General features: G+C 40.2%; 1 protein-coding gene across 1 annotated transcript; it reads right to left on the bottom strand.

Annotated features, from left to right (window-relative positions):
- Positions 1-20,329: 20,329 nt before the first annotated feature.
- On the bottom strand, positions 20,330-24,680 carry LOC143582904 (uncharacterized). Its single transcript, XM_077065367.1, has 5 exons — positions 24,000-24,680; positions 23,813-23,916; positions 23,499-23,675; positions 21,127-23,042; positions 20,330-20,688 (listed from the first exon to the last, which is right to left on the bottom strand). The coding sequence occupies exons 1-5, from the start codon at positions 24,161-24,163 to the stop codon at positions 20,539-20,541; spliced, it is 2,511 nt and encodes an 836-aa protein (XP_076921482.1). The 5' UTR covers positions 24,164-24,680; the 3' UTR covers positions 20,330-20,538.
- Positions 24,681-26,293: the final 1,613 nt, after the last annotated feature.

Raw genomic sequence — 26,293 nt, forward strand, 5'->3', positions numbered from 1 at the left:
CATGCTCTACACCATCATCAACAATCTCCCCTTCTTCTAATTCACTATCAATCTCTATCTGTTCCCCAATATTTTCAATCTCATAAATTGTTAGCACATCATCGACTAACTCATCATCGTTTCCCAACACTTCCTCATCATCCACAACCACCACATTTTCACAAGTTGTACTGCCTGACGGACCAGCAGACTCCCCCTGAGATGTGGAAGTCCCAAGAGTTTGTTCAGTTCTTGGCAACTCACCACCTGCACCTTTCGATGCATTGGGATCATCGTCTCTGTCCTGTCTCTTCTTCGTTCTCAACTCATCACCCTTGCAACTAGTCTCCCCCTGAGATGCTAAGAACTGCTTCAAAGCTTGACAACTTCCCCATAGCGAAGTCAAACTTAGAAAATTTTGAAAGAAAACGATCAAAACGAGTAACCAAGATTTTAAAGAAGATAAACCATAATTCAAACATCATAGCTGATATTAAATAAAGGAACGGGATCAAATTTCAGTCTTGCAGAAACCCAGCGTGTTTTTAGAAAAGATCCAAACAGGAATCATACTGATTAAGAGGCTGTCACACAGATCCATGTTTAGCGGTATTATGACATAGAGAAACAGGTTGTAGGCAGGTATAAAACTTATTATGGTTTTCATTGCTTCTGTGATACGGATTAGATTCAATTAAGCTCAAAATTTAGATGGACATCACATGACAGATTGTGCTGTCTCCTATCAATTCTCAAGGCGTATTTGGCTTTCCCCAAGTCACCCCGAGTTAACCTCGACCCCTAGTGTCTGATTAATCAATGAGCACGCGTCGATTTTCTGAGTCATTTTCCCCGATCCTTCGTATACTTTTAACTTTTCTATCTTGCCTCTTTCTAGATACTTGTAACAGAATTAGCTTCAAAAGGCTTATCGATAATAACTAGAGAGATTTTTTTTTTAAGATAATAATACAACAGCAAATCTAAGACACCTGTAAGTCTCGAATCTGGATCACTGCAGATACTTAACACTATCTTCTCGGGAATCAGAACACTCACGGGCTCTTGTATGACTGGGTAATCACTTTTCTGCCTATCATTCGGAAAGATGTATGTGAAAACATGCACAACTCAAAATGATTCTCCACAGTAAATCGAGAAGATTTAGTTTGTATCACTTCTACTTTTACGCACCATAGAAAGCTACCATAACATACAATGACTGTTCTAGAGTCTTTTAGGCCTAATAACTTCACCAGTTAAGCACACAAAATCAGTTTGTCTATCACTTTTCAAGGTTGGATCAATTTTCATTTTAACACCGTATTGAAACTTCTTATGAAGTTATAGACTGAAAAATTATATCATCTCCCCAAAAAAAATTAAATTCTAGCACCCCGATCAAGTCAAAGTCTTTAGGTAAACGGCTATCCTGAAGATCCAATGGATCAGCCGGACCAACCACATACGAGTATGTGTCCCTCTGACTAAGTATGAATGACTAATTTTAAGCGAAAGAATGAAAACCCATCATAAACTGCCCCGGTCACTTTCAGTCATCTGGTTAATGGCTATCCTTATAATCTACACATAGAAGTAAGGATCAAACATATCGGATATGTCCTTCAAACTTGAGCAACCGACATAATTTTAAGCGATAGTGATTTTTTTTTAAACAACAAGAAAAATAAGGTTACTCGGGATTGATCATCCCATTAAGCTCAACAAGGTTTTGAAAACAGTTTGTCACAGATCTGAGAGACATTCAAAAGATTGCGCTTTAACTCTTCCACGAGATTAACCTTTTCCAACTTGATTCTCCCATTTGTAACAGTACCAATCCCAGTAATTCTTCCTCCACTTTCTCCTGCAAAACTAACTCTTCCTCCTTGAACAGTCTTCCAATCACGAAACAATTTCTTGTTACCAGTCATGTGCCGGGAACAGCCACTGTCAACAACCCATATATTGTTTACAGCCCTGTTTGACTGTTCCTGCACAATTAAAGAAATAGATTAAAATCTGGGGACCCAAGACCTTCTGGTCTTGGGTCGATTAAATCTGTTATCCGGCATCCAGTACCTTGGTTGCCCAAAGTCAGTTGGAGGAGACTTTCTATAAGTTCTGTAAGAGAAACTTCTAGATGACTGGCTATGAGGCCATCCAAACCTTTGTGAGTTAATTGAATTATAATTGTTGGTTTGGTAATTTACTGGGAAAAAACGAGACTGATTTCTTTGAAATCTTTGATTAGACTGATGATTGGAAGTTGGTGTGTTCACATTCTTACCAGAATCATAATTAGTATTCGTTTTATTCTCAGTTTTGGTATGCCTCATATTTCTAGAATTTCTCTGTTTCAGAGGACAGTCAGCGACAAGATGTCCTATCCTGTTGCATCTAAAACAACTACTGTTCGATCCCGTCTGGTTGTTTTGAACTTTTGTCTCAGAATTTGTTGCAGATGTTGAGGTTGTATTACTATCCGTTTGTCTAACATATGGTGGGACGAACGGATTTAGGGAAGATTTCTTCTCGTCAAACTTATAGTCCTCCCCTCGTTTCAGTAACACAACCTCTTCTTTTATCTCACCCGATTCCGATGTGTTGTCCGAATTTTACGAGACAGAATTAGAGATAGAACTAGTGACATTTGAACTTGTCTTACTAGTTTTACTCTCATTAACTTCAGTTTCTTTAGCAGAAACTTTTATTGGTATTGTCTGACTAATTTCAACATTAGCAGATTGCTGATTACTCGGATCATAAGTATAATTATTGTTTTATGGTGGTGGAACTTCAGAGAATCTAATTCCCCCATTGTTAATCGGGGAACGTTGAACACTTATGATGTGATCTAACATTGCAGAAGAGTTTCTAAATTGTTCAATTTTTCTGTTCAGTTCCACCACTTTTACCTGGTAATCAGCTATTTGTTTATCTTTTTCAACAATTAGTTTGGTCTTTTCTTCTAACACTTCGTAACTAAGATCAATCACTTGTATTTTTCCAGCTAAAGTGGCTTTAAGACTTCTGATATCCTTTTGACTAGCTTTTATTTTTAGCGAGTAACTATTTTCTTTAGTTTTAGATTAGTGATGTTCTTCTTTTAAGTTTTTAAATTGAGTATCCAAACTAACAAACTGATCAGTTAATGTTTTCAATTCATCAGACAGGTTTTCACATTGTTCACAATGAAGTTCAGAACTTACCTCGGAGAGCTGATCGTTCACTTCTGCCATGTATGCTTGATTTTCCCCCGTCTCTTTATCATTTCCTCCAGTTTCGATGTTTACCAGATTTGCCTGTTCGAACACCTCCTCAACTTGTATATTCCAGTTGTATCCACCGTTCTGTTGAGATACCATAGCCCTATTTTCACTACCACCCCCATTCTGTTGAGCAAGCCTGTTCTGACTTCGTTCGACTCTTTCATTTGTACATTCCTTAGTAAAGTAACCATTTTGTTGACAGTTATAACAGCGAACCTTTGACTTATCAAACCCTGGTCTTTCTCCAACAAACTTTCTACCCGTTTTCTTCATAAATCTCTTTACCCTTCTTACTATCATAGCCATTTGCCACTGCAGATCCATCTCTTCCAGATCATCAGCATCGATCTGATCATAGTCTTCATCCAAAGTTGCAGGGTCGACTATTTTACCTTTGATGTAATTCTCATAAGATGCAATGAAGGATACATAGAGAGCAAACTGCTGTTCAGCTGATTTTACACTCATGGGCATCTGTGAGTAGTTATTGCTTGGAGCATTGGATGAGAAATTTCCAGTCGTAGTTTGAGGTTTTGAGGAATTACTACCTCCTGCTACGAAACATACGTCACCATCCATATTGAGTATCACATAACCATCTGGAGTGGAGTTTGATTCCCCCTTTGAGTAGTAGGCAGTGGATTCTGATTTTGAACTTGAGCTTGGAGTGACTTTCGCACCATACATTCCCGGATCCTGAACCTGATCAGTCGGTGTCTCCTTTCGAACCATGTTGAGTTCAAAATTTCGTAACTTATTGACCACTGTTTCCAAATCAATCTTTTCAAAGTCCTTATCTTCTCTCATCAGAACAGTGTACATCTCCCATTTTGGTGAGAGAGCATCAAGAAGTTTCTCTACTATCTCTTCTTCCATGTATTCAATGGAGTAATTATTTAGTTCGGCCATCAAATGATAATATCGTGTGATGATATCATCAAGTGATTCGTTTTTCAGATACTTGAATACGGAGAATTGGGTTTTTAGCAGCTTTGTCTTGGAGGTACGTATCCCAACATTTCCTTCATATCTATTCTCTAGTGCTTCCCATAGCTCTCTAGCAGTTTTGTATTTTTTGAATGTATGAAGAAACTCTTGTGGAAGTGCCATTGTAATAGCTGCATGCGCTTTACTCTCTGCCTCGTACATTTTCTTTTCATCATCTTCCATCTTACTGTACTTCTTAATCTGTTCACGACCTTCAAACATGGACGTTGGTGGAATGTACCCGTCTTGAATGCAAACCCACATCTTTGCGTCTTGATACTTCACATACTGTTCAAATCTATCTTTCCATGCAACGAAATCGGTACCTTTAAGCAGTTTCGGAGCTTTAGTTGCTGAACCAGCTTCAACCTCCATTTTTACCATTTTTGTGATGTTTAACGAAGTCATAGTTGAAAGAATGGTGATTCAATAATCGAAAACAGAATTCTGTGAACAGCTATAGCGAAGTTAGGGCAACTTCGCTCTAGCTTGTAACTTCGCTGGAACTTAACTTCGCTACTTCTCAACTTCGCTGAAACCCTATATCTTCGCTGAAAATCCTAGTTTCAGTGACGGAAACTTCGCCTGACGAACACTGGAGTTTTGCAAGTTTAATTAGGTCGATTGCGAGGGACGCGAGGGTGATTTGTAGGTATATTTGATGAGGGAAGATGGGCAAAAGACAAAAACGAGGTAGTTCAACGTAAACTCGTTCCGCGAATAGTTAAACGGAACGATCTTAACACCCGTGTGATAATCCCGAACCACACAATCACGAGCAAATTTCTCTGATACCAATTGTAGGTTCCCAGCCGGATCTACACAGGAAGATCTCGTAAAACGAGGGTGCGAAATCCCCACGTAATACGATACGAGTGTAAGACAAATAATACGTTGAATATGTATACAAACACACGAGATTATACTGTAAAACTTGATGTATTGCAAGAGTCAACACGTGATACACAAGATCACAAAAACACGTTGTTCAGAAAAACCCTTAATCACAAAATACCCGAAGTTGAGGTATTTATAAACCTCGACAACTTCGCCTAACACACTAGGCGAAGTTATCATAACTTCGCTGGTCTACAAGTTCACCCAACACATGGCGAACATATAACAAACACTATTCAACACAAAACAAACAAACTAAACGATTACAGACACAACTAAACACGAGATACTGAACTACTGGCATCATGCACCAACAATTTTGTTTGTTATTTTACAATGCCTTTGAAACTTTGTTAAGGAGCGGTGATGTAGACACCCTTCCTTACCTTAGTAACTAAGAACCGATGTAAAGCATATCTCATATGCTTCTCAGTCTACAATATTTTTATTTAACTTGTTTGTGGTATACTGTTACATAATTCCTTCACTTTATGAGCTTATCGACTTTATAAGCTTCTAGCTTCTTGTAATTATGGAGCAAGTTGGTAAGAGATGCTCAATCTTGTTACATAAATATAGTTTGTTTTTATGTTTTCTGTGGAGTCATATTATTTTAGGAACTCAACAAGTATACTAGAAGATATAGCGTCTTGTTACATGTTGAGCGATATGACCTAGGAGCTCAACACTGTACATGAGTAGGAACTTCGTCGAACCTCATGGAGCCTAGTTTGGAGGGGCTCACTCTTAGATAGGATAATAAACAAGTTTTGTTACTCAAAATATAATTTCATTTATTTTTCAATTCACGTCAAAATAAGACAACTACTACATACATTTTGAATTGGGACCTAGACTAGAAAATTCTTGACGTGCTTGTCACTCCAATGACGAGGCACCTTCTTTCCTTCCAGGTCGTTGAGCTCATAAGATCCACCCTGTGAGCTTCTCTTGTGATGTAAGGGCCCTCCCATTTGGGTCCTAGCTTCCTCGTGTCTAACTTCTTGTTGGCCTCATTGTTTCTAAGGACAAAGTCTCCGTGTTTGAATGTTTCTTTCTTACTCTTGTGTTATAGAAGGCTTCCAGCTTTTTCTTCTATCTAGCTTCTTGATTAGCAGCTTAATCATGGGCTTCTTCTAAGAGGTCGAGGTTGAGTAGGATCTCAGAGTCATTGGCTGCTTGATCCAAGCTTCTCACCCTTCTTGTGTTTACTCCTATCTCAGTAGGGATAACAGCTTCAGAACTAAAGATTAAGTTGTAGGGTGTTTTTCCATAACTTGTTTTTTCAGTTGTTAGAATAGCCCAAAGAACACTTGGAAGTTCTTCTACCCAATTTCTGTCATGCCTCCCCAATCTTGATTTAATGCCTTCATAATACTATGGTTCATTCGTTCAACTTGGCTATTAGTTGGGGATATGCAACCAAGCTAAGCAATTGCTTGATTTGTAACTCTTTGCACTAATGGCTAAATGGCTTCTCAGAAAATTGCTTCCCATTATCGATCACTATTTCACCCCGCAACCCATATCTACAAATTATTCTTTCCAAACGAAGGTTATCACGCCTCCTTATGATGGAAGCTAGAGGCTTAACTTCTGACCATTTGGTGAAATAATCCACAACTGCAAATAAAAACTTAACTTTCCTAGTTGCCTCGGGGAAGGTGTTGGTGCATTTTGTGACCGTCGCTATGCAATTCTGACCAGCGGAGACGCCTTAGACGAAGTTGTAACAACTTCGCCTACAGGCCCAAGCCCGTGAAGTTGTTTATATATATATATATATGTGTGTGTCTTGGTTAGGTTTGTGTATCCAGAAAGTGAGAGTGTGTTTTGTTTAGTTCAATTGTCTAGAGAGAAACCGAGAGGGAGAGTCGTGTGGGACGACCCGAGGTAGAGCTCACCTCGGGTCGGCCGTGTTTCTGTTTATGTTCGGTATGTAACATGTTTGGTTATTATATAAAAGATCTGCAGATGTGTTTATCCCGTTCGTGTGTTTGTTCATGTGTTTGTATGTGTGTAATCGTGTTCTTTGTCTTCTACACCATTAACGAGTCTAGGAGGATTCCGCACTCCTAGACCTCGTGCGGATCTCGCATCGATCGGCGACGCCCCGGGCGCGGGAACCTACAAGTGGTATCAGAGCCTTAGGCTCTTATGCCATGGTTCGAGATCTGCATTTTGGTGTTTCTGGCACGTTTCTGATGCGTTTCTGGCTGAACAGCCGCCGCAGGCGAAGTTATGGGGATCAGGCGAAGTTGTCGCTTAAATTTTAGGGTTTAGGCGAAGATATAAGGTTAAGCGAAGTTATCCACAACTACGCCTACCTCACAAGTTCGCTTATCTCAGGAGAAGTTATCTGTCAGGCGAAGTTTTGGACAGGCGAAGTTAAGGAGGAGCGAAGTTGACTCTAGGCGAAGTTAAAAAAAAAGGTGTTTGGAGTTTTCGTCTGTATGGCCAGGTGTACACGATTATTGTGAGACCGAAGACGTTGTTCCGTCAACGAGTGAAACTTGTTATCTCTTGGTCTTACGTGTGAACAAATACGTGTCAACTCTGGATATGGAGTTGAGGTTGTGAATGGGATATTGATTGAAACTGGATATTGACACATATTTGGGTGTTTGTGGGCAATGAAATAGTTGTTGTTCGAGGTTGACCAACTGAAGAAAGTCAAATTGAACTGAAGGTTTTCGTCATTACTGGATTGCGGTCAGAGCATATTATTTATGTTATTTTCAAGGCGTTCGAGAATTGGATCCTGAAACGTGATGCTTATTTATTAAAGTGAAAATTCTGGAACAAGTTGGATTTAATCGGGAATTAAAGTGTTTATGTTCTTGATCGTTATCCCTGGTGATTGAAGATGCTTCGGATTAATTAATGGTCATGTGTGTTAGATTCTGTCAAGGTGGTTTTGTGATGAAATTGATCACTTGATGTTGAGTAGTTGAAGATTAAACCTTATCGTATGCCGACGTGTTGGTGAAGTTGTGGAGAGAGCCCAACTTCACGTGTTGGTGAAGTCAGAAAGACTCACGTGATTGGTTGAGATGATCAATTAGGCACGGGGATGCATGCATTTCAAAGACCTCAATCTATATAGTCAGAGAAGCTTACACTGAAGGGGAGATCGGATATGGAAGACGCTGGGTGATTGGTAGATTTGTGAAGCTACACGACAGTTTCAGACACGGCTGGTTGAAGAGCAAACAGAAGATCATCAGTTAAGAGGGAGTCTGTTGGTGCATGTTTTGTAACAGATGATCTTTTGTGTTTGTTAGAATAGAGAGCAACGGTCAAAGGGGAGTCTGTTGGTGCATTTTGTGACCGTCGCTATGCAATTCTGACCAGCGGAGACGCCTTAGGCGAAGTTGTAACAACTTCGCCTACAGGCCCAAGCCCGTGAAGTTGTTTATATATATATATATATGTGTGTGTCTTGGTTAGGTTTGTGTATCCAGAAAGTGAGAGTGTGTTTTGTGTAGTTCAATTGTCTAGAGAGAAACCGAGAGGGAGAGTCGTGTGGGACGACACGAGGTAGAGCTCACCTCGGGTCGGCCGTGTTTCTGTTTATGTTCGGTATGTAACGTGTTTGGTTATTATATAAAAGATCTGCAGATGTGTTTATCCCGTTCGTGTGTTTGTTCGTGTGTTTGTATGTGTGTAATCGTGTTCTTTGTCTTCTACACCATTAACGAGTCTAGGAGGATTCCGCACTCCTAGACCTCGTGCGGATCTCGTATCGATCGGCGACGCCCCGGGCGCGGGAACCTACATGTATATAACATTAGACCCGATGCAGATATGGCTGCTGTAGGTGGTGCAGGCGGTGATGACGGTGGATATAACCAGAGACAGTTCTTCCCGGGTCACAACATGTATATAACATTAGACCCGGAGGCGAGCGGAGTTGACGATTTCCGTGAAATCATCACGTTCCTATTACGCTCGCGTATATTCCACGCGATTACGACAACTCTGCCGATATCCTTACCCAACATTGAGGATTTTTGGCAGACCGTGGAATATGACTGTAGGGTCGAGCCCCCGGTGATGCGAGCAACAGTCAACAATCACATTGTTCAGTTCTCATCTGAACAGATCCGGGCGGCTTTACGATTTGGAGATGAGACGAGGGATGACCCGACAGATTTTGTGGCTCCTTTCCGTGATGGAGCGTTTTTGAGGATGGGATACTCAGGTCCCTTGGGAGATACCCAGAGAAGGAAGGGGTTCTTACTTGACCAGTGGCGCTTTCTCATGCATGTCATGATTGTATGCATGTCAGGGAGAAAGGCGGGCACTGATGGCATGGGCGCGACCATGAAGTCGGCGATGACTGCTCTGACTTATAATAAGCGTTACAGCTTTAGTCAGATGGTCTTCTACGAGATCGACAGACAACGAAGAGCGGTGGCGCGTGAGCGATTTATTATGTATCCAAGATTCATTCAGATGATCTTGAATCACGTTGCTCCAACGCTACCTCAGCGCCGCCCAATCCGATACGTAGAAAGCATGAGTAAAAGGATTTTTGCCCAATGCAGATCCTCCAGTGCGAGGAGCAAACCTGAGCTCCGTCCTTGACATACTCCACTATTCGGGTACTTGATCAACCCGGGGTATGTGCCTGCTCGAGGGGACGAGTTTCGGGACCCGGCACCACAACAGGCAGGAGCACCTCAAGCTATACCTACTGCTCCTGTTGTGTCACCGGAGGAGAACGTTGACCTTGACGCAGAGTTTGGCGGTCAAGGATTTTTTGACATGGAGAGAGTTGATCCAGAGGAGAATGTACAGGTATCGGTTGAACGGGCTTCGGGTGTGAATATTACTAGGGCAGTTACAACGGTGGCTGGCTCAGATTCTGATGATGAAGTGGCCGAAGCAAGACGGATTTTGGTAACACATGAACGGGTTCATGGGAAAAGAAAAAGAACTGATGATGACAGCGAGTCAGACTATGAAGAAGAAGTTCAACAGTTGATCCGGAGATCAAGGAGGGAACGGGAAGGTGTAGGATCGGGAGCCGGTGAGAGCTCGAGGGTGGTACGTTTCACCCCACCCGCACTGTCCGGTATGACAATGGTTCCCTCAACATTACAAGTTACAAGGCCAAGCGCCACGGATGTTCCCGTGGTGGCTACCTCATCTACATTTGGCCTCCCACCCATTTCATTCCAACTTTCGGCTCCGGAAATCGTATCGTTGCCACCTTCAACTCCAACGGAGGTCGTGGCACAATTTATCGAGTCGACGGTTGTGGCCACTGCAGGGTTATCTGTGACGATACCACCTGCGGTTACGTCTTTGCCTACTTCTGAGGTCCCGGTTACATCGGAAATCCCTCCTCAGTACACTCAAGATATATCCCACATGAGGTTCGATTTCGATGCAACCTTATCAGACTCAGAACGAATAGCAGCACTTGAACAGATCGTGGCAGAGCAGTCAAGGATTAATCTTATCCAGACCCAGGCTATTCAACGTCTAGTTGCAGAGAATCAGATGCAGTCGTCCCTGCTGGTAGAACATGGAAAAATCATGGATGCTTTGAAGGAGTTCTTGGCATCTCAGGGGGAGACGAGCTGTAAAGGCGATGAGTTGAGGACGAAGAAGCGCAATGATAGAGACGATGATCCCAATGCATCGAAAGGTGCAGGTGGTGAGTTGCCAAGAACTGTACAAGCTCTTGGGACTTCCACAACTTAGGGGGAGTCGACAACTACAGCTGGTGGTGATGATGTGGTGGTAGTGGAGGTTGAGGAGATGGATGATGACTTCATAGGTGATGATGATGTATTACCGGTTGAAGAAATAGAGAAGATTGGAGAAGAGATTGTTATTGATGATGATATAGAAGAGGGAGAGATAGTAGAAGAAAATGTAGAGCATGAGATTCCGGAAGTAGATAACGCAGATATGAGTCAAGAGATTGGGAATGATGAGACTGAATGGGAAGAGCAGCCTAGATGGAAAGAAGGCTATGCTCAGTGGTTCGTCAAAACGAAGAAACCAGCGGTCCCTACAATGTTCAAGAAGGGTTACAACATTAGAGGCTATGCTGAAGCGAGAAAGGGGATTATTTGCTGGATATATGATGAGCAGTTGAGGCTCTTTGTGATTAAGAGATATGATGGCGTTCAGTACTTCAAAAGAATGTTGAGATCGTTGAACACATTGCCAGAATGTGAAGTGAAAGACTTAGCCAGATTGGGATTGATAAATCGAAGTGATGATAATATGGCTAGAGTCATCGGGAAGATAGTATGGAAGGAGAGTATAAAGGATAAAAAGTTCGAGCTGTTGAAACCACAGAAGGGAAAACTTATCGAAGATAAAGATAGAGGGTTGAGAGCAGATGGCAAGCCTTGGATGATTATGAAGTATAAACCGATCCGGTGTTTGAAAGAAGTACCGATGAAACAAATGCCCAAGGATGTGCTCAAAGAGTTGAAGTGGTGGTATGTAGATTGTGAGACAGCTGAAGCAGTGATGGAAGACGAAGATGAACAAGAGCTGCTGAGAGTCTATGATCCGATGCATCTAGTGAACCTGTCTCGAGCTGATCTGCAGGTGCTGAATGAGAAGAAAATCTTTTATATTCCTGCTTGGAAAGACGAAGCGAGGAAATATCAAAGAGTTGTTTCGGTATGTGTACGAGAAGGAGTGAATGCTTAAAGATGAAGATTCAAGATTGTTGAAGATTACAAGACACGTGTTTGAAGCTAAAGAGATGAAGCTACTGCCAAGGGGGAGTCTGTTGGTGCATGATGTCAGTAGTTCAGTGTCTAGTGTCTGTAATCGAGTTTGTAATGTTTTGTATTTGATGTAAGCGAAGTTAGCTAACAAGTTCGCTGATATAGGCGAACTTGTTAGACAAGCGAAGTTAGGGACAACTTCGCCTGAACATGCCAGGCGAAGTTGTCGTGATATATATTGATTAGGTTACGGCTTAATCAACAAGAGGTTTAATTATTCAGTTTACGTGTTTACGAGTCAGAGAGTCCTGTAATCAATGATTGATATCACGTGTTTAAGGTTGCAATATAACGAGTATTTGTTTATTGTAACGTGTGTTCGATTGTGTTAACTCGTATCGTCTTCTACGCTTGTAACGTCTTACGTAGGGATTCCGCACCTACGTAGAACGAGATATCTCGTGTAGATCCGGCTGGGAAACTACAGAAGGGACCAACAATGTCCATTCCCCACTTGAAGAAGGGACAGGCAGAGATGATGGGCACCATGTTATGTTTCGAATATGTTTTAACGGGAGCATGGAACTGTCAAGCTTCACACTGGGGTATCACCACAGCAGAGTCCTTGTGCAAGGTCGGCCAGTCATATACTAGGTTCATTAGTCAAGTTACTACCGACCTTGGACTGGAAGGTGTTCCACAGATGACTTCATGCACTTCTCATACAAGGTAATTACTTTGATATGGTCCTATACATCGTAGCAAAGGACTCAAGTACCCTTTCTTGTTTAGGTCCCTTCTTCCACAGCATACTGCTTAGCTTTGAGCCATAGTTTTATGGTTTTTCCTTCTTCGGAGGGGAGCATGCCATCCTTGAGAAACTCTAAAATTAAATTCATCCAAGTGATTCCCTCCTCTTCAATGATATATTGCACATCTAGTTCCTCAATGTAAGGGATTTTTAGTACTTCCACCAGGACCTTCGTTGTCCAGTGAGCGAAGGTCAGGGAAGCCAGTTTACTAAGAGTGTCAGTTTGCTTGTTTCGAGTTCTGAAGACTTTAGTTAAGGAGCAGCTTTTTAATTTCTTCATAAGATCCGTGACCTTTTACTTATATTTCAGCATCGAAGGTTCTCTTGCTATGAACTCATTGTTTACTTCGTTGGCCACCCATCTTTTATCAACAAACGCGCTTAGTACCGGGATCCTCATATTTCTTGCTAAGGGAAGCCCTGCAATCAAAGCCTCATATTCAGCCTCATTTTTAGTACATGAAACCTCTAATCAGAGCGCATAAGTATATACGGTTCCTTGAGGGTCTGTAATTATTAGATCAGCTCTGGAACCTTCTATACTTGAGCTCTGTCAGTGTAGAGTATCCATTTTCCCAAAGGGATAGCAGGTTCACCTTCTTCTAGCTCGTTTACTTTCATAGGCTCTTCTTGTGTTTCAACTAGAAAATTGGCCAGGATCTGACCTTTGATTCCCTTTCTAGGTTCTTACATTATGTTGTGCTCACCCAAGCCAATAGACCATTTGGCCAATCTCCCGGAGATCTCCAGATTTTTCAAAATGGACTTTATGGACTTGTTGGGGATCACCTTCACTTAAAGAGCTTGGATGTATCTTCTTAGCCTTTTAGTTGTGTGAACAAGTGCGAGAATGAACTTCTAAATGGGTGTGTAATTTAGTTCAGCTTCCTTTAATGCCCTTCTAATGAAGTACACAAGAACTTGGACTTTTTCTCGTTTGACAACAAGCACTGAGCAAATAGCTTCCTTACCAGCGAAGAGATAGATTGTTATTACTTCTCCAGCATGAGGAGCTGCCAGAGCAGGCAAGGAATCTAGGTGTTTCTTTAGGGCTGGGAAGGTAGCTTATGCCTCACTAGTCTGTTGGAAATTCTTCCTATCATTGCAATTCCTCAAGGTTTTAAATAAGGATATAGAATTCTATGCCAATTTTGATAGAAATCGTTTAAGGGCAGCAATCTTACCATTGAAGCTCATTACCTCTTTCTATGTTCTTGAAGAATGCAAGTCAATTACAGCTTGTACGTTACTTGGGTTAGTTTTCATGCTTTGCTTGTCGATTAAGTGACACAAGAATTTACCTTCTTCGAAACAAAATGAGCATTTAATTGGATTAAACTTCATGTTGATGCTTCTAAGATTTTGGAATGTTTCTCAATGTCATCGATCATTGCTTCTTCATTTTTTTCTCTTTATGACAAGGTCATCAACATAATCTTCCATGTTCTTTCCTATTTGTTTGGAGAAGGTAGTGTCGATCAAGCCATTGGTATGTAGCCCCAGCATTCTTTAGTCCAAAGGGCATTGATGTATTGCATAACACATAGTTTTTATCCTATTTGTACATGTATTTTACGTTTGAACTTTAACGATTATCAATTGTTTCATACGTAAATTTACATATTCTTGATCAATGTGGGTACCATAATGAAAACCATGGAAAAACGATCCTAATAAGAGGAAACGAGGCTTACGAAGATCAAATCTAAAGTTGTTGTGCGTATACGTGTTTAAGCGAGTAAAATCCGAAAAAAATCAAAAAAATGGATCTGGCCGTGCTACGTGGCGTCCTAGGCTGCCAAGAATGTTCAGGAATTAGCTACCCCGTCTATTTTCTTATAGTGGGCCTTGTGGGCTTGTTTTAACCTATTTTATATATTAGGAAGGAGGTGTTTAAACATATATATAAAGAGTTTTAACCCTACAAACAAAATAGAGACCCGTCCAGCCACCATATATTTGTCCCAAACGAAATACCAGGGAGGAGGAGCTTTTGGATTCGAGTTTCATCACCCGTTGTCGGTTTTGAGTATTTTTACGATTGTGAGTTCATTTTTGAGTTTTAGACATTCAAACAAGTTGTAATCGGATTCTAGTGAATATTTGTATCATATTTATCTATTATATTTTATGTTCATTCATTATGCTTGGCTAAACTTGTTTGAATCGCCTAGGTTTGATGTTTAACGGTTGATTTATTAGTTTTCGGGTGCTAATCTTGTGTTTGATTGTTTAGTTATTGTAAAGTTCATAATTTATGATATTATTCCATGAACCTTGCTGCCATTATATGTTTTCTAGGTTGCATGAGCCCCGGGTAGTGGATTATTTCATGAATTTGTTTCGTGTAGTAGTTAATTGCTAGTTCGGTTAATACTGAGTGTGTTGATTGATTGTGGTAGACGCGTGCCATTAGGGTTTGTGTTTCTTGAATTATTTAGGTCAGTAGGATCATCCTCTTTGATTTGGACCAAGACCTTAAGGGTTACCTTATCTCTCTGCTTTAGTTGATTTAGTTACCCTTTGCGAGACCACGTGCGGTTTTCTAGCTTTCGACTAGAATAGTTTGTAAGTTAAGTTATGTTGTCCTTATTAGTAAATTTCCCATTTCTTCCTAGGTTTGTAATTAGCTCGATCCATAGTGAGGATTGTGATTTTGATAAGGACCAAGTAATAATCATTAGGGTACGTAAATAAACAACCGTGAATTAAAAGCTAAATAGACGTTGTTAGGTTTTCTGGGAAAACTGACCGTGGGGACCCAGTTGCCTTGATTCCATCTATCTTAGTTCATCTTTAGAAGCCGATTATAAACACTTGTTAGCACATGAGCTATCCTATACTCGTTAATTCATCCTACCTGGGTGATTCGTTTTCTAAATATCGTTTAACCCTGTTAAGTTTCCAGATAGTTTCGTTAAGTATGTTAAGTTAATTAGTTAATTAATTTAAAATAAATAAAAACAATGAAATAAATTAAAATATTATTCTTAGGTAAGTCTTAGTTAGGGTTTAGTAACAAAATCGTTTTCACGTGTCTTTGTGTTCGATACTCGGACTTCCTTGGTCTTTACTATGTATGATTATCAGTTATAAGAAGTTTTGTTAGGTTAATCCATTGTAATTTAAAGCTTAGTTACGAGTCATAATTTTCATATTTACATTTTTGCACATCAGGCATCTTCTTGTAACAAAAGATCCATTTGTCGGTGTGGAATGTTGTCTTTTCTTCATCTTCAACCTTCATTAGGATCTGATGGTAACCCTTGTAGGCGTCTAGGAAGCATTTGACCATAACTAGGTTTGCAATCCAGGTATGATACCTTACTTCTCTAAGAATATCAGCTTTAACAAGCTTGTCTACCTCCTTGCAGGTAGCTAATCGTCTTTCACCTGCTAAGCTTCTTTTTCTTTGGGCGAATGGCTTATGTGTGGGTGATATGTTCAAGGAATGTTTGGTGTATTCTCTTGAAACCCCTTTCATATCATTTGACACCATGAAAAATTATCTTTACTATTTTGTAGAAGAGTTATGAGCTTATTCATAGTATGAGAGGGAAGCTTACTATTGACTTTGATAGTTTGTTCAGGGTAAGTTGATGTTTATCTCTTGTGCAGGGCTATCTTCCATGTCTTCATCGAGCTCCCATGACTCTTTCATAGCAGCTATGAGTAAAGCTTCTAGTGTTGGTACCATGGTAGTTATTCCTCCTGTGGTCGGGAACTTCAACATGTCATGAGCTGTAGAAACTACTGCATCAAAAGTAGCAATTCCAGTTCTACCGATGAGTATGTTATAATTAGAAAGGTACCTGATCACAGTGAATGTAAGCTTTTCGACTCGAAAGCGATCTCCATATCTGAAACGGGCGTCCAAGGTGAACTTACCAAGTGGAATCACCTTCTCTCTAGTGAAACTTTTGAAAGAGTTGTCCGTGTGTTGGAGTTGTTTCTTGGTTTCCTGATAAAGTTGAAGAGAACATCTTTCATACATCACCTATGTTGCAGCCCCACAGTCCATATAGGCTCCATCCACCGGGAAGCCATTTAGCTCATCTTCCACAATGACTAGAGTGGTGACTTTGTTTTGAGGGTTAGTTGGAGGGAAGCATGATTTTTTTGGTTCCAGACAAGTGTTCGTTGCCTTTTGTAACAAACTTGAACCATCTTTACTCCAAACACTTTATTTCCACCTCCTTTACCATCTTTTGGATCCTTAAGCAGGTGAGCTAACTCACCGCTCTGAACAGCATCTTCAATACGCTTCTTTAGCTGGAAACAGTCATCGGTGTGATGGCCAATATTATTGTGAAAGGCACAAAATTTGCCAGCATCACGTTTACTTGCTGGCTTAGATAGTGGGCGAGGATGACGGAAATTGGGTTTAACTTCTTCAGTTGCTAATATCTCTTGTGGATATTTGGTCAGCACATAGAAGATCAGCTTAACCTTCTCTTAAGACCTTTGTTGAAGAGAATGATGGCTTCTATCAGCAGACCTTCTATGCTCGTGGTGCTTCTGTGGATGTTTCTCGACAAAGGGTTGGAATCGAGGCTTTTTTCCTTCTGAGGAGTGGTTTCTCCAGCTTCCATGGTCACGTTTCCTCTTTTCCTGGTTGTCCAAAGTTTCTTCCCCTCATGAATAAGCTTCGGTTCTCACAAAGGCTTTTTTCATAGTTAGGGGAACACTTCCGTGGAACCTTCTCACGAGCTTCTTTGCCTTGATGGCGTTCATGTACCCGAAACACGCATCTTTTCTGAGGCACCACTATAGTTTAAGCATTCTTTTTTATACCTTTCCATGAAGATTCTAAGTTCTTCGTGCTCTTTTTGCCTGATTTGGTGTAAGACGGCAGCATCCTGGGTACATCTTCTTTGATGAGTGAAGTTGGTTAGGAAGCTTTGGTAAAGGTCGTTAAAGGAAGATATGCTTCTTGAAAAAAGGGAGTTGAACCAAAGCCTAGCAGGTCCTATCAAGGTCTGCATGAGCATGTGACAACGCTCAGCATTGTTCCATCTTTCTATGATAGTTGCTCCTATGAAGATCTGAAGATGATCTTCGGGATCCTCCGTTCCATCATAAGTCTTTATATTGGCTGACATCTTGATCTTTGTTTGGAACTCAAAATTTGCTATTTGTTCAAAGAATCATGACAGGGTTGAAGGCTTATAAGGTTGGTAGGGTTCCTAGTGTGTTAAGTCACCTGCACTGGTGGTGACAATACTTGGAGCTTGAGTTACCACCGATTGGCTCATGGCTGGTAAGACTTGGGGAGCTTGCCATTGTGAGTTTCCCAACCATGGTTGGCCATATTGAGACATCATGAGTGCAGCCATATAAGGGTACATGCTAGGTAGCATGAGACCTGGATATAGGTAAGCTTGAGGCATGGATCATGCAGCTCCTACCATTGATGAGGCGACCATGCTTCCTGCCAGAGTTAAGGACATTAGAGCTTCTGCCAAGGAAGTACTTGCTGGGGGAGGTACTACGGCAGGTAAGCTTTGAAAAAGCTGCTCTAAGGTATATTTTCTTGTTCCTGTGGGAGCTATGGGTGAAACTGTTAAGCTCACTCTTTCCTAGGAGGAGTTCACGTTTTCACCTAGCAAGCCTCCTAGTCCTTGAGTGTTTCTTCTCGACTGAGAAGGTTTACTCGTTCTTGGTGGACTAGAAATCAGGGAGATCATAACCTCAGGTTCCTCAATATAATCTAATCTTACTCTCACCCGTTTAGCTCGTTCTTCTTAAGTATAATTGTTCATCAGCTCCCTGAGCTGGATGAGGTTCCGTTTAACACCCTCCAGCATCATATCTATTCTTTCTATCCGGAATAAAATATCACTCCATGGAGAGAAAGCTCCACTTCTAGATGAAGATGGTGTTTGGAACTTGAATGATTGTAGTGACGACGTGACCAAGGGCCTGCTCGTTGCTGGCGAACTACAGCCGATGTTTTCCTTCGGGAAGGAGTTATTTTCCGACCGGTCATCGTTGGAATGAATACTTTGATAGGATTACTCTTTTCAGCCATAAGAGAACAATACTTGAGAGCAATTGAGCAAAAACTATCGGAATCGTTGTTATAAGTAGCGCTAGCCCCGATGTGGGCCGCCACTTGTTGCTACAATATATATAGCAAACAATAAGGATACGTCCTCGTCATGTAGCTCAGTTGGTTAAGGGGGCGTTAGACTTGGAACAACAATAAGGATATGGCGGTTCAAGAGTATGTGCCTAACAAAGCTTCCTAACATGCTAAGATTCAAAGAAAACATGACTGATTAGTCTCACCGTAGGAGGGGGGCTCCTACGATAAACATCCGGCGTGAGAATCAGTGATATGATACAAAGATTGATAGGAGAGTAAGTATGAAGAGAGAGTAGTGAGAAATAGAGTGAATGAAAATGAATATGTCTCTGTCTAAAATGCTCCTTTTATAGGCAGTCGAAAGCTTCCCTAGGAAAACTTAAGCTTCTTAAAGGGAAAATGTCAGCTTTTCTTTCAGCATATGCAAACTCGGTGAATGTTATTTCCGTGCAAGATTTGTCCAGCCTTTGCCTATCCTGTCATTGCTTTGATTTTATGGTAGGCACCACCTTTTTGGTAGTAATGACTTTTCTGTCATTTACTGTAGCCAAAGCTTTCTGGTCAACTTAGGAATCTTGCGGGCGAAGCTTCGAGCTTCTCTGCCTAGCAGCTATATATTAGTTGCTTCTATATTCCTAAGCTTCCTTAGCTTGTAAGCTTCAGCTTGTTGGTGGATAAGGCTACATACGTCATCAATAATAATCATATTTTAGGTTAGTCTTCAGATACCCCTGTAACTTGTAAGGTTCATATCAATGTAAAAGTCAATGCTTTCTCACCCCCAATTCACTAAGTTATCAAGTCTTTACAATTCACACATAGCCTACCAAACTTGAAACTTCATATGTGGATAGGTACAAAACACCACACTTACCACTCAGACTACCAAATTATTTAATCAAGCAATAAGATAACTACAATTATGCTTATCCTTTAATTAATTGGGTAACTCTTCATGTTTGTCATTGTGGTTGATATCATAAACTGTAGTAAATTATTTTATTTGTGAAAATAAATTTGCAAAGATAAATTATCTTTGAAGTCATGTTTTTTTTAACATCAAATAATCTGGCTACCCACGGTTACCGAATGACAAAAGGCGACTCACACACTCAACAACGTTGGGTAACCCAAGCCCATCAGGCCACCATCTCCTGTTTCAAGTAAAATCCACCATCTAAAGCTAAAGGCTCACTACGGTCAAAACCAGTTGGCATCGAATCCGAACTTGAGAGGTTGTGGCATCTAGCCCAAATCTTCACTTCCCCTCTAATACCAGTTGAGCTAAAACTCATTGCCATCTTTGAAATCATATAATTTGATATTCTATTTCTCAAATTTCTTCTACAGTCATAAATTTAATAAATAAATTTAATAAAGAGTTTTATTTTTCAAAATAAATTGCTATTTCTCTACGCAAATCATCATTCATAAGTTTAAGTTTGAAGTAATCACTTTGACTAATAAATAAGGTAAAAGAGTTGGTCATAGAAATAACCTAAAACTAAAAACTAAAAAGCTAAAGGTAGAAAACTTTACAACCCAAAACCTGATTATTTAAGGCTTTTTAAGCCGATATATGAGTTATTTATTTAACGGGTTAGATATAAGAACCGAAAATCCGAATTTAATCAATATATCTACATTTAAAGACGAGTCTTTCGGTACATAATTGAATTTATTCTAAATAACTAAGAGAGTGCACATAACAAGCTATGAAGAGCATTTATTATTATAGGAGATTATGGCACTCTCAAGATGAACAATACCAAGAATATATATACACATTATCATAACCTCTCACATTTCTGATAGAATATTGCTGATTTTCCTAAGCTCTTTCAGGGCCGCCATAGCCGTCATCTGTCCTCGGTCCACCAGGGCCTTCTTCGACAAATTATCTACATGGCCCGTTTCACCCTTTTCTTGCTGGAACACCGATTCAATAACCTGCATTGTTTTATAAAACGTGTCAGTGAACGGAAATAATACCTGAAAATTTGACCGACCATTGCATCAAATGCAAACAATGACCGGATACTAGTGTAAACCAGCCGAGCCGCTCGTGAGCTACTTGAATTAAGCTCGCTAAAAGCTCTGATTGAGCCGATCTTAAACGAGCATGAGCCCGAGCTTTTGCCGAAGCTCATTCACTTAATGGGACTAGTGTTTATATAAACTTATATAAAATATATACTCCATCAACTTTTTATTATATAAAACTATACTAAAAATAAGTAAATAAATATATTATGTTAAATTTTAAAATTTATAATTACATACACATACATAATTATATATTAATATAAATAGTATTATTAATAAATAACAAATGAAACAAGCCAACCTCGAGCTTTTTACAGTTAAGCAAACCAAGATCGAGCATACCTGAAGATTTTCCACCATGGATTGGCCAAGATTTTTCAAAGAAGAAATCTTGTTTTGGTTCACCGATTCTCCTTTGCTCGATACATCCGTCCCAGAATCCGCCACGTCACCTTTCTGATCGCCCCCCACGAGAGAAGAATTTGTAGAATCGCCGCCTTTCTCCAAGGCACCCACCACGCCACCTTTCTGATCAGGCCCCACGAGAGAAGAACTTGAAGAATCACTGCCTTTCTCCGAAACACCAGCCACGTCGCCTTTCTGATCGGGCCCCACGAGAGAAGAATTTGTAGAATCGCCGCCTTTCTCCAAGACACCGTCACGGTTATTTTTCCCAAACTTCCAAAACCACTGTTTTCCTGACATTATTATCCTGTCTTTCAAATTCAATCCTGACTTCCCTACGGATTCTTCATTCTCAACTCCCTTCAAAGGCGTAGCATCCTCCAGGCCATCAGAAACCGGGCCGTGCCCATTTTCATCATCTTCCTGGATGGCATTACCTGAACCCGCTTCAGTACTAGGCTCAGACTCGGGCTCGGGCTCATCAACTAGTAAATTTGAAGCCACACTGCTTTCCTCGCTGTCGTTTTCATGGTCATCATCATTATCATTAACACCGTCAATCGGGCTTGGCGGGTCAGAGAAAATAGAAGAGTTTTCCTCACTGCCACCACTTCCGCTCACTGCTTTTTCAGCCTCGGTTTCTTCTTCGTCTTCTTCAAACCCAAGCTGTCGGGCCAAATCGTCCAGTAAATTTCTCCTAACGCGTCGCCTAGGCGGGGCACTTTTTTCACCATACGCCTTTGAGGAAGACGGGTCAGATTCCGTCCTCAACAATCGCGACTTCACTTTTTCTGACCAACCTTTACGTTGACTTTGACTTTGCTTTTGTGGGCTGGATTGTTTTTGCTCTTCTTCTTTTTTATGCAAAACCCTCCATTTCTCTTCCCAGTAGCTATCACGCTCACGCACGACACTTAATGGGCTCCTGGAAGCCGCTGCATCCAATGACAAACGGTGATTTCGAACACTCAAGCTCAACGACTTAACAGGCTTAACGGGCTCGTGGAACATGTCGCTATAAATTCGAGGCTGGCCGGATTTCATAGCATCGATAGCAACGTTCACTAAAGAATTAGCTTTTATCAAAAATTTCCCCAAATTTACATCTTTCGGGAAGTTTAATAATCTTTGGAGGCAAGAAGTGGCGGTTTCCGTAGCGAGAATTGATGACCGGATATAAAGTATCATTGAAACCGCAAGTGCTGCAATAAATGCCCCCCGTGTTGAATTGAGAACTTCAAAGCTTGTTTCGGGGTCATTTTCGGAATTTAGTTTAGTATTGTCAAACGAAAAAATTTCATCCCAAATTACCAAAAGGTCCTCAAGAGCAAACTCACGCCCGAAAAGAACCCGTAACCATCTAAGAGCAAAATATTGTGGCTCAACTCCTAGCTCGGTAAGATGAGTGTAAAGTGATGAATCAGCAATAGCTAATAAATGGTATAGTGCAGAAGATGCTTCAATAACAGGTGGCAGCCCATTTTGTGGCCCGTTTAAAGGGGATGGAGCGAAAAAGCTAGCCATTGAAACTGCACCACCGGAACCGTTCATTAATGCGTCGAACATACAATAGGCGTCGTGTTCCAAAAACTTCTCAGACAGCACAATACCCAATTCGCCCTCGGCTCCGTAAGCATCATTAAATGAAATGATGGTTTGAATCTTGGGGTCGAGTTCTTCAAGATTGTTAAACTTTACTTGATCATCTTGGATTTCGAGTTCATCGGTGTTAGGGAATATAAGGCCGTCAAAATTATCCGTGAAGTAATGTTCGTATAATTTCCGCACTGCGGAAAGACGTTCCACATCGGCTTGGAGAACGTATAATAAAGGAGCCAAGAGTTCATGCATTCCTGTAAATAATAATATACCGATTAAATAAGCCCCAATATAAGCATAATGAATGCATCATAATATAGCATCGACTGCAAGCCAACAACAAAAATCATAATATAGCCATCTCGTGAGTTTTTTCTTACAGGTCCTCACGGTTACACATCGAATTCCATTTCATTTTTATGACCAAGTCATGAGATACAACTTAAGGGTATTTAATTAATTAATTGTGCAAAAGTGATTATCTCATTAAATGAACAAAAATGACATTTGAGATTAAAAAAAATAAGATAAAAAAGGACAGGCATATAAAATAACGCAAAAATATCTTAAATGAATGTGTATATAGATAACTCTAATATGAAACGTAAACCAAAGATTCGACCCCGAAACTTACCAAAATAATCAAAATCTACATAACCATTATCCAAATATTAATGAATTGATCTTGAAATAAATACATAATCTATTACCTTGTCGGTAACCATAGTTCGGATGCCTAATACACCAAAGCAACAATATTCTTCTTAACATTCCTTGGCATCCCGGAGTCTGAAAGTAGCTTCCATGTTCCGGATACAAGCGAGACAAGTCTTGGTCGACCATCTTCTCCAACTCGGCTTTTTGAAAAAATCGGCCCCACATACTATCTGTATCAGCATTAACACACCGTGCCGGTATCAACAACTAATCCACCCAATAACATAAAAATCTAACAACTTATGATCACATTTAACGAATTTTCTTAATTTGTAAACATGGTATATAATTACGCAATAATATTTACCCGGATCTTGCGATAACGGGTTGTCCATAACCGGATCCGGGAAATTACTTCCGTCTTTCGGGATATGCGGATCAATCAGAAGCCTCCTCCTTAAAGCTGCATAGCTGGAAACCAAAACCGAAACCGAAACATAAACATTTTAACAACAGATCAAATTGAACCAAATTATAACAAACAAAACATATACCTTCTACGAGTATTAGCCGTAACACGTCGAATGTCATCAACAGATGAATTCGACGGCAAAACACCCAAATCACTCCGCCACTGAACCCCTCTGAGGTCCCAAAACCCTCGATTCCGACTCAATTCACCTCTCTCCGGCGACAATTCCGGTGACTCCGGTAACATCTTCGTCGTCAAGTCAACGAAAGCACAAACCTTTGACCAAAATTTCACAAAACCCTATTTCAATAACTTCGTAAAATTGTAAAATTGATGACCCAGATGAGCAAAATTGGAACCCTTAAGTTCAAATTTATAGAAAATTATAAGTTTAATTTCGTAAACAGAACGCAAATTGAGGGAATTGATGAACTGGGTGGAAATTAATTTGGGGAAAATTATGCAAGATTGTAGATTTACAGTTGAATTGATCTGGGTATTGAGTAATTTGTTGGAAGGAAGTGAAATTGATTGAATTGATGAGTGAATTGCAAGATTTAAGGTGGGTAATTGGGGATGAAGATGTGGGTATTAATTAGATCTTGAAATGGGTTAACTGAGAGGAATTAGTGATTGGATTGGATTTGATGACTGAAAGAATTGATGAGGAAGAAAGAAAGAAAGAAAGAAAGAAAGAAGGAAAGCGTGAGCTGAATGGGATGGAGAATGATTCGCATATTTTGGATTTTCTTATTATTTGCCTGACAAAAACAAACAAATTAAAGGTAGTGGCCATTTTTTCTCTCATGCATTATTATTTTTATTTTAGTTTTATCTTGTAATAATATAATTAAGTGATATAATAAGTTTTTATTATAAAATGTTTGAAATTATATTACTTGTATTATGTATGATTTGTTTTAGTACAAGTTTGTTACATAATAAAATATGTTCAATACAAGTGGAAAGGGTTGAAAATACATAAGATTTGATGCAATTAGGTTCTAATCTTATTTAAGATATTTCACACTCAAGCATACGTAATTAGTTATTTATTTATTGAATTACAAGTTGTTAATTATTTTAGTTTATATAATAGCCAAGTTGTTAAAACCATCCAAAGTTTGGCATGTCCTCTTGTCAGAGAGCGGTATTAGAATGTCTTCAGGCTCCTCATACTCAAGACTTTTTGACTGTCACCCCCGTCGAACGGTTAGGCCAGCACATTTCAGCAGTGGAGTACCGAGCCATTCTTAAATATCGGTTAATGATCCCCCTGTTCCCAGTTGATGAGCCCTGACCGGTTTGTCGTAAGGCGTGTTTAGACAATTTTGGTGAACATGCGGTTCATTGCAAAGAACTCACGGGATTTAAATATATACATGATTTAGTCAGGAATGTTCTTTTTGACGTGTTAAAACGAGCGGGAATCTCAGCAAGAAAAGAGGCTCCTGTGAATTTCTTGTCGAATCCGCGTGAAGGAAGGTCTACTCTCCTACCAGCAGACATTCTTGTGTTTGGATGGGCTGGGGGGAAGCATGCTTGTGTGGACCTTACTGGGGTGCCCCATCTTGTCGCGCTTAGGGACACCGGGTTTGTTGCTAGGCATGTCGTGTTAAAGGCAGAAGCAGGAAAAATTGCTAAGCACGAGAAGGCGTGTGTGGAGAATCAACACGCCTTCATTCCTTTTGTTTTTAATACATTTGGGTCTCTTGCTCCCGATGCTGCTACGTTTCTAAAGAGAGTTCAGCGGGTCGTGCACAGTAACTCAACGCCGCCAAAGAACGATAAATTTATTTTCAGTAGGATCGGTTTTGCCATTTAAAAGGGGGTGACGGCGTAGCTTGTTGCCCGCTTACCTGCCTATTTATTGTAATTGGATCCTTTTATTTGAAATGACAAACAAAATTATTTAGAAAGAAAAAAAAACATAGGAATTTAACAGATTAAAATTGTAAAGTCTCTTGTGTGTATTTAACAAGTGTTTTCAATTTATATTGTATTTTGGTTGGTCATTCTATGTATCATTTTGTTATATTAACTTTTGCATAGAAAGTAAGATTTCAAATTGTGTTATATTTTTTAGAATGCAACTAATATACATAAAAAGATGATGGTTAGACCCCCATGTTGTGGGGGCATGAAAGCAAGTTGAAAAGGTGAGGTGGTAAGGCTTTAAGCTCCAACACCGTACTGGGGCTTCAAAAGAGGGCGGTGAAGGGGTCTCGGTAGTGTGTGTTAACGGGTGGTGATGAAAAAAAGGTGAGGTCATGAGGCTTTAAATGGCTTTTAAGTCACAAATGAGGGATTTTAAGGGGCGATAAAGAGGGCTGTAAATTGACGGAAGATCTTTAAAATTCTCCACAACTAGTAGTC

Source organism: Bidens hawaiensis, unplaced genomic scaffold (assembly GCF_021521415.1).
Source record: "Bidens hawaiensis isolate Kalapana, Puna unplaced genomic scaffold, B.hawaiensis_p1.1 tig00032056_1, whole genome shotgun sequence".
Taxonomy (NCBI): Eukaryota; Viridiplantae; Streptophyta; class Magnoliopsida; order Asterales; family Asteraceae; genus Bidens; species Bidens hawaiensis.